General features: G+C 41.5%; 1 protein-coding gene across 1 annotated transcript in view; it reads left to right on the top strand.

Moving 5' to 3' along the window:
• Nucleotides 1-9,351, top strand: part of ANO2 (anoctamin 2) — a 154,156-nt gene extending 144,805 nt beyond the window's left edge. The window contains 3 exon segments of the mRNA XM_079303102.1: nt 1,145-1,326; nt 6,571-6,676; nt 8,113-9,351. Of these exon segments, the coding sequence (XP_079159228.1) occupies nt 1,145-1,326; nt 6,571-6,676; nt 8,113-8,394 (570 nt within the window). The 3' untranslated portion in view covers nt 8,395-9,351.
• The last annotated feature ends 3,599 nt before the right edge of the window (nt 9,352-12,950 follow it).

The following is a 12,950-nucleotide window of genomic DNA, read 5'->3' as shown; positions in this document are numbered from 1 at the left end:
GGATACCTTTACTTGAAAGAAATGCAAATACTTGCATAGCTGTTTGAAAAAAAAAAGTATTGAATGCACAAATCAACTTCTCCATCTGGATAACATTGACACAGGAAATTATTATTTAGCAAAATATAGTTTTAAATCATAATAGAATGATAGAATGGTTGGGGTTGGATGGGACATTAAGGATCAGCTCATTCCAATCCCCTGCCATGGGCAGGGACACCTTCCACTATCCCAGGTTGCTCAGAGTCCCATCCAACCTGGCCTTGGACACTTCCAGGGATGGGACACAACTTCTATTGGAAATCTGTGCAACAGCCTCAGCACCCTCAGAGGGAATGATTTTTTCCTAATACCCATTATAAGCCCACTCTGTGTCAGTTTGAAGCTATTATCCCTTGTCTATCACTCCAGGCTCCTGTCAAAAGTCCCTCTCCAGGTCTCTTGGAGTCTCTTCAGGCACTGAAAGGGGCTCTAAAGTCTCCTCCCAAATCCTTTTCTTCTCCATCCTGAACAATCCCAATTCTCTCAGCCTGTCTCCACAGCACAGGGGCTTCAGCCCTCTGACCATCTTCATGGCCTCCCCTGGACCTGCTCCAACAGGAGTGAGTCCAGAGCAGAAATCTAAGGAATTCTTATTGCTATGATGTAGAGATTTCTGTGGCAAATTGCCTCCACCATTACAGTTTTATGGGATACCAGTCTCAGGAGGTTTAATAACTGCATGAAACCCCTCTGTGAAATGTGTGAATCCTGATGCTGAGGGGAAAGTAAATGTTTACACTCAACAGGTTTGGTGTAACTACACCAAAATACAGCCCAAATTTGACCAACTGGCTATTAGGTCTTGTAGGTTTTTTTGAAACTAATGATAAAACTCCTAATTGCTCTAGAGATGAAAAGAATTGGAGCAATGGACAACCTATTAATTCCTTTCGCTACTTCCCTGACTGAGCCTTCTCTTGGAGAGACAGAGCAGGTTACTTATTTGCATTTATATGCAAATATTCTGTACCAATTCTGGCCATATAATTCTCTCTTCACCACCACTCTAAATTTACCTGAAGATGAAAATTTTCCCCTGAATAATTAACCTGGGGACACAGATTCTCAATGTTGTCTGTTTGTTTTTGTTTTTCCATCTCAGGCTTTTGTCATTGCTGTCACCTCCGACTTCATCCCACGCCTTATGTATCAATATGCATACAGCCAGAATGGAACCATGCATGGCTTCATCAATCACACCCTCTCATACTTCAATGTCAGCCAGCTCAAGGCTGGGACACAGCCAGAAAACTCCCTGTTTGCACAGGAGGTTTCATTCTGCAGGTAAAGTACTTGCAAGAGCAGTTTGCACAGTTGAGGGAATTTCCCTGGCTCTTATGTCATTTTTCAAAGTGGGACTTGATAAAATTCACATATATGGCCACATATTCTGCAATCTTCAGGTGCCTTTGAAAATGTGGCTTTGGAAGTGCAGCTCTTAGAGTATTGTCACTGTGTTACAAGGTCTTTAAAAGGGTTTTTTTTCAGGGCATTAAAAGGCAAAATAAACAATTTAGACAGATTTGATCCAAAGAAAAAGCGATCTAACACTTTTTTTTACTGAAAGATCTAGGTCTAATTAAAAATAATGATTTTTTTAAATGGATGCCCATTTAATTAGTAATTAGTAAGTAGACCCAGGCTTTCACTGTTTTTATTAAATTCAGTCCTTACTCACTGAGATACAAGTTTTCAATATATTATGCCCATCTTTAAAACCTGCACCAGTCGCCATCTACATGTCTTCTATTTCAGATTAATCTTTTCAGATTGGGGAAACAAGGCTCAACTTCCTTCACAATATGTCCCAAATACCAGATACTTATGCAAAAATTTCAGTTTGCATGAGAAATCACTAATGTGGTTCCAGCTTTCAAAGTAATTTTGTATTTTTAACATGTGCAGAAATTCAAAGAGCTTGTTTAAGGCATCACAAACTCCAGTTGTTCAAAACTGAGCTTCTTTGGGTCAGTGTTATGTTGAACAGCCTGTTCACCTTTCTTTTTGACTCCCTTAAATCCCCCTGTGTTTGGTCTCTACAATGGCACAAAATAATTATAAAAGTTCCTCTTCCGTTTATTTAAGGAAATCCTTAATCTAGAGTTGTTTTCCCTCCCTTGCTTTGATGTACAATATTTTTCACACTGATTTTAAGTGGGGTATATATCTTGCCCAGCTATAACCCAGAAAAATTACACATCCCATTTTCTTCACTGGAAGCAGTGTAAGCAGGGAGAGAAATCCATCCCTCTTTGGCAGTGTTGGGGTTGCCTTTGGGGGCACCTACCTTCTCACCTTGACTACAGCACACATCATGCACTCCTAATTTTAAAGTAACTTATAAGCATGTGAGCTCTGCTATTCCCCATTTCTGCTGCTGGGAGTTGTTTGCTAGCAAAATACTCCCTTTAGAGTATGCAGCATCTCTGGACTTTCAGATTTGTAAGTCTGTGAAATGCTTTTCCACCTTTGTTTCCTGTCACTTTTTAATTTTTCATCCCTTAATTCACCTGTGTTTCCCTTCAGCAAGCATCTTGATCCACTTCACTGTGATTTTGCTACTTTCACTATGCTGCTTTTAACCTTGTGCCGGCTACTGGCCTCTGTAGCTGGTTTAAGTGCTGGTGTGTTTGGAAATATGTGCATTAACAACAGGGGTGAAAGGCTCTCCTCACTTTAATATGGCCTTACACAGCCAAATACCCAACAGAGACCAAATACAGGAGGAGGGAATCATCAACACTGGGCGCAAAAGTGATCCCTTCCTGATGATACCAGCTAAGAGACTGAGAGGAAGAGAAAAATTATTGACCATGTGTTAGTCTGAGTGAGACAGAACTATTGGAGCATTTCTCTTCTGTTACCAGGAAACAATTAGGAAAAGATGTCAGCATCCACAAACACTGTTTCTCATTATCACCTGCCTCATTTGAATCTTATCAGAATCTCAGCTTTGGACAGAACTATCACTGTAATGAAGTATGGGGTCTCTAACTTGTGTCCCAAGAGACAGGCAACCAAACATTGCCCCTCAAGCTGGAAATAATATGTGGATTTCTGTTTCTGGCAAATGCATTGGGAACAAGCTGACCTCTCTTTTTCTTAGATTTCTGTGACCTCTGGAGATAAATGTGGCTGCAATGAAGCTGCATTTTTCTCCTTACAGGCATTGCCAGAGATTAAGGTATCTTAAAAATAACCACAACAAGCCAGAAACAACTCTGCCACTGAACATACAGAATACATTCTTCAAATACTTAGAGCAGCATTTTCTGCACTGCTGTGAACTCTTTGGCATTGCTTCCAAATAAAGGTTGCTGTAAAGCTGTTCTGATTCACAGTGTTAGTGTAATTTCTTTTTTTTTTTTTTTTTTTTTCAGGGAAAAATGGCATTTGTATAGCTGAAGGTAAATTAGAAGCAAATCTTGATATGATATGGAATATTTTAATTGTTTTTTCCCTTTTAGTCCTTGTTGCCTTGTATGATAATGGAGTACAAAAAAACCTTCTGGTCACACTGGAAAAAAGGAAGCAGCAGATACGGAGTCATTCAAGGGACTCTTCCTTTAACATGGGTCTGCTCCAATATTCTGCAACTTTATAAAGTGTCTTTGAATTTATTTTCTTAATGTCATGGGATTCATCTCATCTATTCCTAATGATCAGTGGTGGATGCTAACATTTTTCCCTGACTAATTTTTATATACTCCTGTACTGCTGATTCTGTGATTCCGGATGTTTGCTCCAATTTCTTCCCAAAGATCAGCTGAAGAAGAAAATTAAACAGATTAGCTTATTTGGAATTATTTGAAGTTCCATCTATATACATAGTTGGATTTCTTTTTTACCTGTCTTTTTTCCCCCCACAAAACAACCTTCTGAAATGCACTGACATCTTTGTCTTTGCTTTGGCTTCAGTCCACATTTGTCCAAGGGTTGTATGGTTCTCTCCACCCACCTTCCTTTTCCCTACAATTCTCTACTTTCAGTGCACATTTTTCTGTTCTTCCTCATAACATTTCTGTGCTCTATTCTTCAACCACGTTGACTACTTCATATTTTTGTCCTTTTTCAGTGGAATTACAGTTTATTGCTGTTTTGGAAACACAATAGTCTTTGCAGCACTGGTTGGCTGTTGTTCCTACCCTACCTGCTGAAATCAAATATTTTAATTGTGAAGTATTGAAGAGGTGAGGTAATCAGAGAGTCATAGAATATCTTGAGTTGGAAGGGACCCACAAGGGTCATCAAATCCTGACCCTGCACAGAAGAGCCCATAAATCACACCTGAGGCTATTGTCCAAATGCTTCTTGAGCTGAGAAGATGGAGTTTGGGAAAAATAAGCTACCTGTAGATTCTAGGGGTTAGAAAAAGCCCTTTGGAGTTCCATGTGCCAGAGAATAATTTAAAAAGTAGATGAGAAGGTGGCCCAGCTACCTCATCTATAGGTCTGGCAACATTTTCCTTCACCATAAATCATTTGCTCATGTTCTGTTGAGTGTAGGTTCAGGCATCACAAGCAGTGTGATTCCCAGCTGAGCCAGGTGAAATTTCCAAGGAGTCTGATGTCCTACAATGCTTACATAGTTTGTGAAGCTCAGAATGCATTAAATGGAAAACCCACCACAGTTGGTGACCCTTCCAGGTGAACCTGGGCTCCATTTCAAGACTGGGATTGATTTATAGTGATCAGCAAAGTCCACAAGAAACTCAGTGGTTTTTCTTGGCTTTGATGTTCAAGCAGATTAAGTTCAGGGAAACTGACTTTGGCCCTTGATGCAGCACTTTGATTTGAGCAACATGTGGGAGTCCACAATGTCCAGAAAAATACCAGAGGGGAGATCTGGCAGTGCAGGAAAAGCACAGGAATCCTAAGACAGGACCTGTGCATGCAAGGCTGAACAGAACCATCCAGGGGCTAACACAACCCAGGGAGCTCTTCCCTAAATTAACACAGCCCCCAGATTAAAGTGGTTTTCTCCTTCCTGTGGGCTGTACCTCGTGTCCTTTGTCTCCAGAAGCTGCAGCAGAATCACATCCAGCATTCCAGTCCCAGTTCTTGGGGGTGGAGAGCGGCAAGATGTAGGGGATGTGAGGATTGCAAATGGGTAATTTAATATGCAAAACCATGTGGGTAGAACCTGAAGGTAATTTTGGCAAGCACACCTGCAAACTGAAGCTGACAGATTTTATATATGAACCTTCTCCATTATCCCCCAATGGAGACTTTTGCACAGTCTAATGAATCTTACTGTCAGGATGGGTTTTGAGGTATTCAAAACAGATTTTCCCTTTCTTAATTTCATCCCATTACTCCTAGTCAATCACTGGGAATAGCACTAAATTATCCCTTTCAGTCCTAAGGGCACAATTTGTGCGTGGTTATCATGTCCAACTGTGGCTGTTACTTACCAAAGTGGAGCAATACATGTGCTGCTCTTTAATCTTCCCGATGAGTCAGTCTCCTCAGCCCTTGTGCTGCTCTCCTGAACTGCCTTCAATTTGTCGCTATCTTTTTCTTTGATTTCCCTTTTTTTCCTTTCTTTCTTTTTTCCTTCCCCCTCGCTCTGGAATCTGCACAGCTGAGTGACTGAATGCAGAGTTCCAGGTGTGGATTTACCTGGGCTGTTCAGAGGAAGGTTAATTCCCCCCTTGATACACCCACAAGTCATGCACTGTCCTGCTGCCATATTTCAAACTTGTGCTAACTTGCTGGCCACTGCAAGCTCCAGGATATTTCCACTTTTAAACACTGTCCTTTCAAAGATCCTTCAAGTGTTTTATTTTTAATTATTTTCCATTTCCCCATATTATTCTCATTGTGTTTCCTGTCTCCATTTCTTATTGCTTTCTGTGTTTCCTGCTATTTGCAAAACTTTCCAATTTAGGAGCATCTGTGATTTTTATTAGCCTGTTGTTTACTTCCAAATGATTGATGACAATACTAAAAGCAACAGTCTTTACACCAAACCACTAAGGCTCTGCTTTATCCTGTCCAAGACTAGACAGTTAATTTAGGAAGTGTCTTTCCCATGGCTCCCCCTTTCGTTAATGCAAAGACAGGAATCACCCAGGCATGAGCCATATTATATGTGCGCTGAATTATTTCCTGAATTAATCAAGTTTTAGGTGAGATGAATGTAGGTTTATCTCCTTCAGTCTGAGAATTCATTGGACTATCCCTCTGCTTTCATTTCAGCATTTTATTCCCTGTACATAGATGTCAATTTACATTAAGAAAATTAAGAAAATAAAGGGGACTTCTGTCTATCCTCTAATATCAGGACATTTCCAACATCAAAATAATTGTTCTGATTTTGGTTACAACTGTGAAAAACAGACTGTGTTAAATTGAGTGGAGGTAGTCCAGCTCTAATTCTGAAGTTGCATTTCATAATAAGGGTTTAAGTAAGAACATCTGGAGGATTTGATTCTTTAGGTTTTGTGATGGGAAAATCATGTTAATCACAGCAATTGGTGCTGGAGGAAATTGCTGGAGCTGTGATAACTGAGCTGTCCATCTCCAGGTTCAAAGACTACAGAGAACCACCTTGGTCCCCACACCAGTACGAGTTTTCTAAGCAGTACTGGGCGGTCTTATCTGCTCGCTTGGCTTTTGTGATTCTATTTCAGGTAAGTCTGCTGAGTTGTTTCACTTTCAGTCACAGGGATAGGATCACAGATGGACCCAAATGGGTGTTCCAAAGCAGCCCATGTCCAATAGCCATGGCTGTTATGTGTATGTATTACATGCATACATTACACAGCTTCCCTTAGCCCTTGGTGCTAGGAGTGATCCCCAAAATACTCCAGGCTATTGAATGTTTAAGTGGACCCTGTCAACTTTTATCCACCACTTGTAAAAAGCATATAAATGCTGTGTAGGCTTGTCAACTGCTGTTTTTTACCCAAAGCAGGAAATAAACAGAAGTAATAAATCCTCCAAGGTTTTTTGCAACTTTCTTGAATTGAGCACAGCAAACTGTCCCCAGTGTGAGGATTTCATTAGCAAGGGATTTGCTATCATAACTTGCCTTTTGAATGGCTTCCTTCTGCTTTCCTCCATGATCTGGGATCCTTAAATTGGGTCCATTCTTCTTTTTCAAACCTGCCTTTCTTTTGTCCTCACCTGCCAGGTGTTCCCAAGAGTTTCTGTGAATCTTGTCTGGTTTGCATTGCCCTCTTCTGCTTATTTGTGGTGCCTTCAGTAATTTTCCACCACTGCCTGCAAAGCAGTTGAAAGCAACTGGCTCTGCTGGGCTTCAAACCCTCTGCCTGCTCTGCCAGAGAACATTCCCTGGTTAATTACCTCCATTGTCTCAGATGGGGACAGAGAGTTCATGCTAGCAGCCCTGTCAGCAAACCATTCTCACACATTTCCAGACATTGCACAACACAGCACTTCTCAAAGCATTATCATGACAATACAAACTCCCAAAACATCCTTTATCTATAGATTTCACAAGCAAGCAAAGCTTTTTGCCCAGTCTGCTTCCTGCTTGATGTTAGGAGCACCACCTGTAATCACCTTGATGCCTTAGGTTTGGGCTTTTGGATTGCACACTGTGGTAGTGTAAAAACAATCCTGCTTGTCAGCAGCCAGAAGTATTTGAGGACAGAATGGCCATGAAAGTTGCGTGCTCAGGCTACACTGGAAACACATGGGTATCTTTGCCTTGTGTTTTAGGATTTTTGATGGTATTGGAGGGTGTCCTTATATTAATGGATTGTGAACTCAATATCAAGGAATTGGATGTTGAGAACTGGGCACCTTTGGATGCCTGTAAAGAATAATGCTGGTTTAGCTACTAAAGCTGTGGATTATTTGATGATTCTATGTCCTTTCCTATTTCAAACCTAACTGAAGTGTTTAATTCAGCCTCTACACTGAGGGGTAGCTGTGCACAAACCTGAGCTGTTTCTTGAAATTAATTAACTGCTTACTACCACACAGCACCAGCACAATGTGTTTGACATCTGTCTCATATCTATAACAAATGTTTGGTTTGCTCCAGGGCGAGTATTTTGGCTTTTTCATGCTTGCTTCACGTCTGTTGCTGTGCTTGCAGAACCTGGTGATGTTCCTCAGCGTTCTGGTTGACTGGATGATCCCTGACATCCCCAAGGACATCAGTGAGCAGATCAAAAAGGAGAAGACCGTGCTTGTTGACTTCTTCCTGAAGGAAGAGCACGAGAAGCTGAAGCTGATCGAAAGTTTTATTGCGCGCGACAAGCAGAAACGCAGGAGCGGCAGCAAAAGCAGAAAGACCAGGGCTGCCAGCTTCTCACAGTGTCACCACAGCCCCAAGGGCAGCTTCACATCCTTCAGCTCACAGCACACCGTGGTGTGACTCCTGAGGGAGGGTAACAGCCTGTGCTCACCCTGCTTGCTGCGTGGTGTGATTCCCGGATCAAGGGAGGGAGAGACAAGGGGCAGGGAGCAAAAGGAGCCTCTTCTGCTTCCTTAGAATCTCCAGATGTGAGGGTATCTGTTGCAATTTAAATGCCCTCTGGGCTGCAGCATTTCCAGATTTCATCAGTGAGATAAGGGCTATACTGGGGCTGTAGCTGGTTCTTGTGGTGACTATGAGTTGGGGAGGCACTCAGGGAATCTCCTGGCAAGAATTCTCCTGGCAGCCATCTCTCCTGCAGGTGCCCATTGGGGCACGGGGACCCTCCTGCTCTCATCTCTATTCTTGGGCAGGTTGGACTGACTGTGGGGAAGGACTGACCATGGAGAAGGGCACACACCTCATGGTCTCCCTGGCTTAGCTGCCAGAGGAGGGTTTGCAAACTAGCGTCTCAAGGAGTCTTTGTGCCTTCCTAACCTACTCTGTCACATGGTTCCACCTCTGGAGGGCACTCAGGGAGATGTGGGAACAGAAGGAATTTAAATCACTGGGCACTTGCATCTATGGTTATATTTATATATGGTTTGCTTAGCAGGAGCTGGAATGCGTATGCTGGTGAGCAGGGGACCATCAGAATGGCTGCAGCTGCCAGCACCAGGGAAGCTCCATGCCTCTCATTGTCCTGAACAAAACACTAAAAACTAAACCTTGCATGTTTGATTCTCCTCTCACTTAGCCCTGGAATTTTGCCAGTGTCAGGAGGAATCACGCCACTGAACCACCAGTGCAAAGCTGAGGAGTGAGAATGGAATCCAGCCCTGTAAATCATGTGGCATCTCCATGTACACTGCACGTAAACTAACAAAAATTGCTGCTGTTGTGATTTACTGTGAAGTAATATATTTTGCAGAACTGCATTTTGTTGGAAGATAAACATATTCACTAACCAAGCTTTCACCTACAAGCATTTAAGGAATAATTTCATTCTGTCATGAATGAAAATTAAACTTTCTTTAAAAATCTGTTTCTTTTCCTAGAGCTTCTGTCTCTTACCCAGCCTGAAATTCAGAGTCTGGACAAAAGGTTTGCTTCTCATTTTGTCTTCTCAACAATACTTTCAAAACCATAAAAAATACAAACTAAAAGAAGTACTTCAGTTTCAGGCATTCTATTCAAGATTGCTCTTTAACATGGTATTCTTCTTTTATATCTTTCTGAAGCCTAAGATTTTACTAATGTCTTAGATGAAAAGATTTTTCACTCTGACAACTTTTGGTAACATAATGCGAGATGCAAAATTAATTTCTTTTTTCATTCCGTGCCCAAACTAAGGCACATCAAAATGGGATAACTGTTCCAGGGTAGCCTGAAAATAAACAACAACAACAACAACAACAACAACAACAACAACAACAACAACAACAACAACAACAACAACAACAAAGGAATTTGTAAAATTTACTTTTGGGTTATTTATTCCTTCTATATAGAAACAGAATTTGAAAAGATAATGTCACCTGCAATAAAATTGCAAATGTTTAACTTTGTTGAAAAAAAGTCAGTCCTCTCCAAATGTTTTTCTCTTTTTCCATATCAAAAACAAAACTCGTTTTTTGTTTTGTTTTAATTTTGTTAGGTGATTGAATTTTTTGTTGTTGTTGTTGTTGTTGTTTATTTGTTTGCTTTTTAAGACTTTGGCTCCTCATGGAAATCTGTGATAGGGCTGAGACATAACCTTTGATTTCTCCCCTCTAAAATCAACATTTGAATGAGGGAATGGTATCTCCTTGAAAACAAATTATCTCATTTTCCTTTCAAAAGGCCAACAAAGCCCTATTGGGGATTCCATGGTCTAATGTATTAAGACAGTCAATAACATCTTTTACACCAAGAGGATGCTCTGCTGGTGAACCTGGAGATTTGAAACTGTTGGGAGTTTAGAAGCGTCTGTGTTTTTTGCAACTCTAGTTTTTTGAAATTCTGTCAATTCTCTTCACTCCAAATAGCCTCTGGTGGGGAGAAAATATGTTTCTAACCAGTAGAATTATCAATCTTGTTTGTCACAATTCTTCCTTTACTTTTTCCAGGAATGAGGGGGCCATGCAGAAATGGATTTAGAAAGGGATTGCACGCAGGTTGCATATGGCCCTCTTTGCCAGTGGTTGGTTTGAGGAAGGATATTCAGAATTAAGGGTTTCCTTAAAATAGCACCACTTTGTACATTCTGTACACCCTCCCTCCACCCAGGAAATACCTTTTTAAAAACTGTGAGTCACTCCAATGCACTCAGAAAAATGTTATCCTGAAGTTGAGTGCATTAGGCTGTTGTTACACAGGATTTCTATAACAAGCAGCTGAAATGCTTGCCATGGTCCAAAAATGATAAGGTTTTTCTAGATTTCCTAGCACAAGGAACTAGAGAAGCCAGCAGATGTACACTGATGCTCTGCCAGTTCTCCTGAGGTTTATATATTTCTCCCAAACAAGGCTGGGAAAGAGGCACGGCAGCAATCCCGGCTGATGTCCAGATGGCATCTCCCCTGATATCACAAACAGCACAGACAGCTCAATTATCTTTATCTCTGATAGGCTTGCTGTTTCCCCATTAAACTTGAGAGTTTCATTCACTGAGGATTCCTGCATGTTCAGTACCTGACTCAGGTGCTCTCCCTGAGGATTTCACCCTTTGTTGCATTTCTATGGCAACCTCTGGATTCTCCCCACACCCCTTCCCATCAGCTGCTGTAATTGTAGCTCACTGATCAGGTATTCAGTCCTTCTCAGGCTCCAGCTTATCTTTTTTGGACAAAGCCAGACTTTATCTGCCCCCTTTTTATCAGTGGGATGACTGTAAGTCTACCCACAGATCTCCCCCTTGCCGTAAGTTGTGCCTCAGAAGCAGAGAATGGGTGTTCCAAGAGACGTGCATGGGGAGCTCTCCATGGGGACCAAGGGAATAGGGATGCAAGTGGAGGCACAAAGGTAACAAAACCTGTGGGCTATTGTCACTCCTTGCCTTAGCAATGAAAACCAGCTAAAATCTCTGCAGGGGAAAAGGGAAAAAAGTAAGGGGAGAAGGAATTGCATATAAATTTAGTGCAGAATTTTGTAGCCATTTTGGACCACTCCAAAAGTGAATACCCCATATATATATATAAAGTGAAATACCCCAATAAACAGGCAAATAAATGAAAAGCAGCATGTCTGTGTGTGTGAGAGTAGCCAACACCACACTAGTGTTAGCTAGTAGCCCCAAACCTGCAGAGCCACACTCCATGGATCCACTCTAGGAACCATCCATCAATAGGAACATTTTAACCAGCATATCTAATCAGAGCAGTGCAAATAGGAAGCAACAAAAGGGAGGAGTGGAATGGCTTTTATAAAGCCTTACCAGCTGCAACTGGACGTGACCCTGTCAGGCCAGGCAATGTGAGGTGTGTTCACCTTCTGTCCAGCAGAAACTCCATGGATTTTGCTGCTCCATTTACCACAACTTGTCCCTTGGACTGGTGGTGCAGGGTAGTTTCAGACAGCTTCCAGGAGTTATTCAGAAGAAATGGAGCCAGAAGGAAGGAGCTCCCTGCTCTGGAGTCACTCCATGCTCAAATGCCATCGGTTAGAGGATCTGTCTGATCCACACAGCCATGTGTACCCTCTCACTGTGCATATCTCTAATTTTAAAGGGGGCTCCCAGGAAACTGTGGGAATGTTGGCCTCTTCTGTCATGTCTTCTTCATGCAGTCCTGCCCACTTTTGTAATCATCAGCCCTAGGTACCTTTTTTTCTGATGGGCATCACAGGTTTTTCAGTCCTCATCTCAGGATATAGAAAATTTTGCTATCTAGACCTCTCCCACAACTCCAACATTTATGACACTCAAACCCTTCCTTTTTTAAAGAAGAAAAGGTTGACCTCTGTGGAAGTCTGCCTGCTAACTAATTGTTTGGAAATACCCAGTCCACCATGCATAATATTCACCACTGTTAGCAATAAACTCCTCTGACTACAGCAATCTAACATCTGTTGCTACTCTGCAGTCTCACCCTTTAATTAACCACAGATGGTCTTTCTGTTCCCCGTCTGGTCTAATTATTTTGCTTTTGAAAAGAAAATACAAACCAGTTTTGTTTGTGAGCTATTCTTTGTAGGTAAATTCCTGCACACCTTGTACTGGATAAGATGTCTTGTGTGTCCACAAAATTTCAGATACAACAGTAGAACTGCACTTAAAGGTAGAGACGAGGATTTACACCTGAGCTCCCAGTTCTTACCTTGCAAGGGCCATCAGTCCATGGTTCATCTGAAAGGCCAACAATGGAGGCTGAAGAATATTTTTAGCAAAAGAATGAGTACAATCTGTATGCACCACATGCATATTTTTCAAGGAAAGGTCTACACAACTTTTTTCCTAAATATGTTTGGATCTGTCCTAAATCCCTAAGTACTACCAAAACTCTGAATATTCCCTGCAGTTTCCATCCTTTTCCCATCATCTGCAAATGTACTCAATTATTAATTGATTATTCAATTATTAATGGCTGCATTAATTAGCA

This window comes from Erithacus rubecula, assembly GCF_903797595.1.
Source record: "Erithacus rubecula genome assembly, chromosome: 4".
Classification (NCBI taxonomy): domain Eukaryota; kingdom Metazoa; phylum Chordata; class Aves; order Passeriformes; family Muscicapidae; genus Erithacus; species Erithacus rubecula.
Note: the sequence above shows the minus strand (reverse complement) of the source record. Positions and strands in the feature narration are given on the sequence as shown.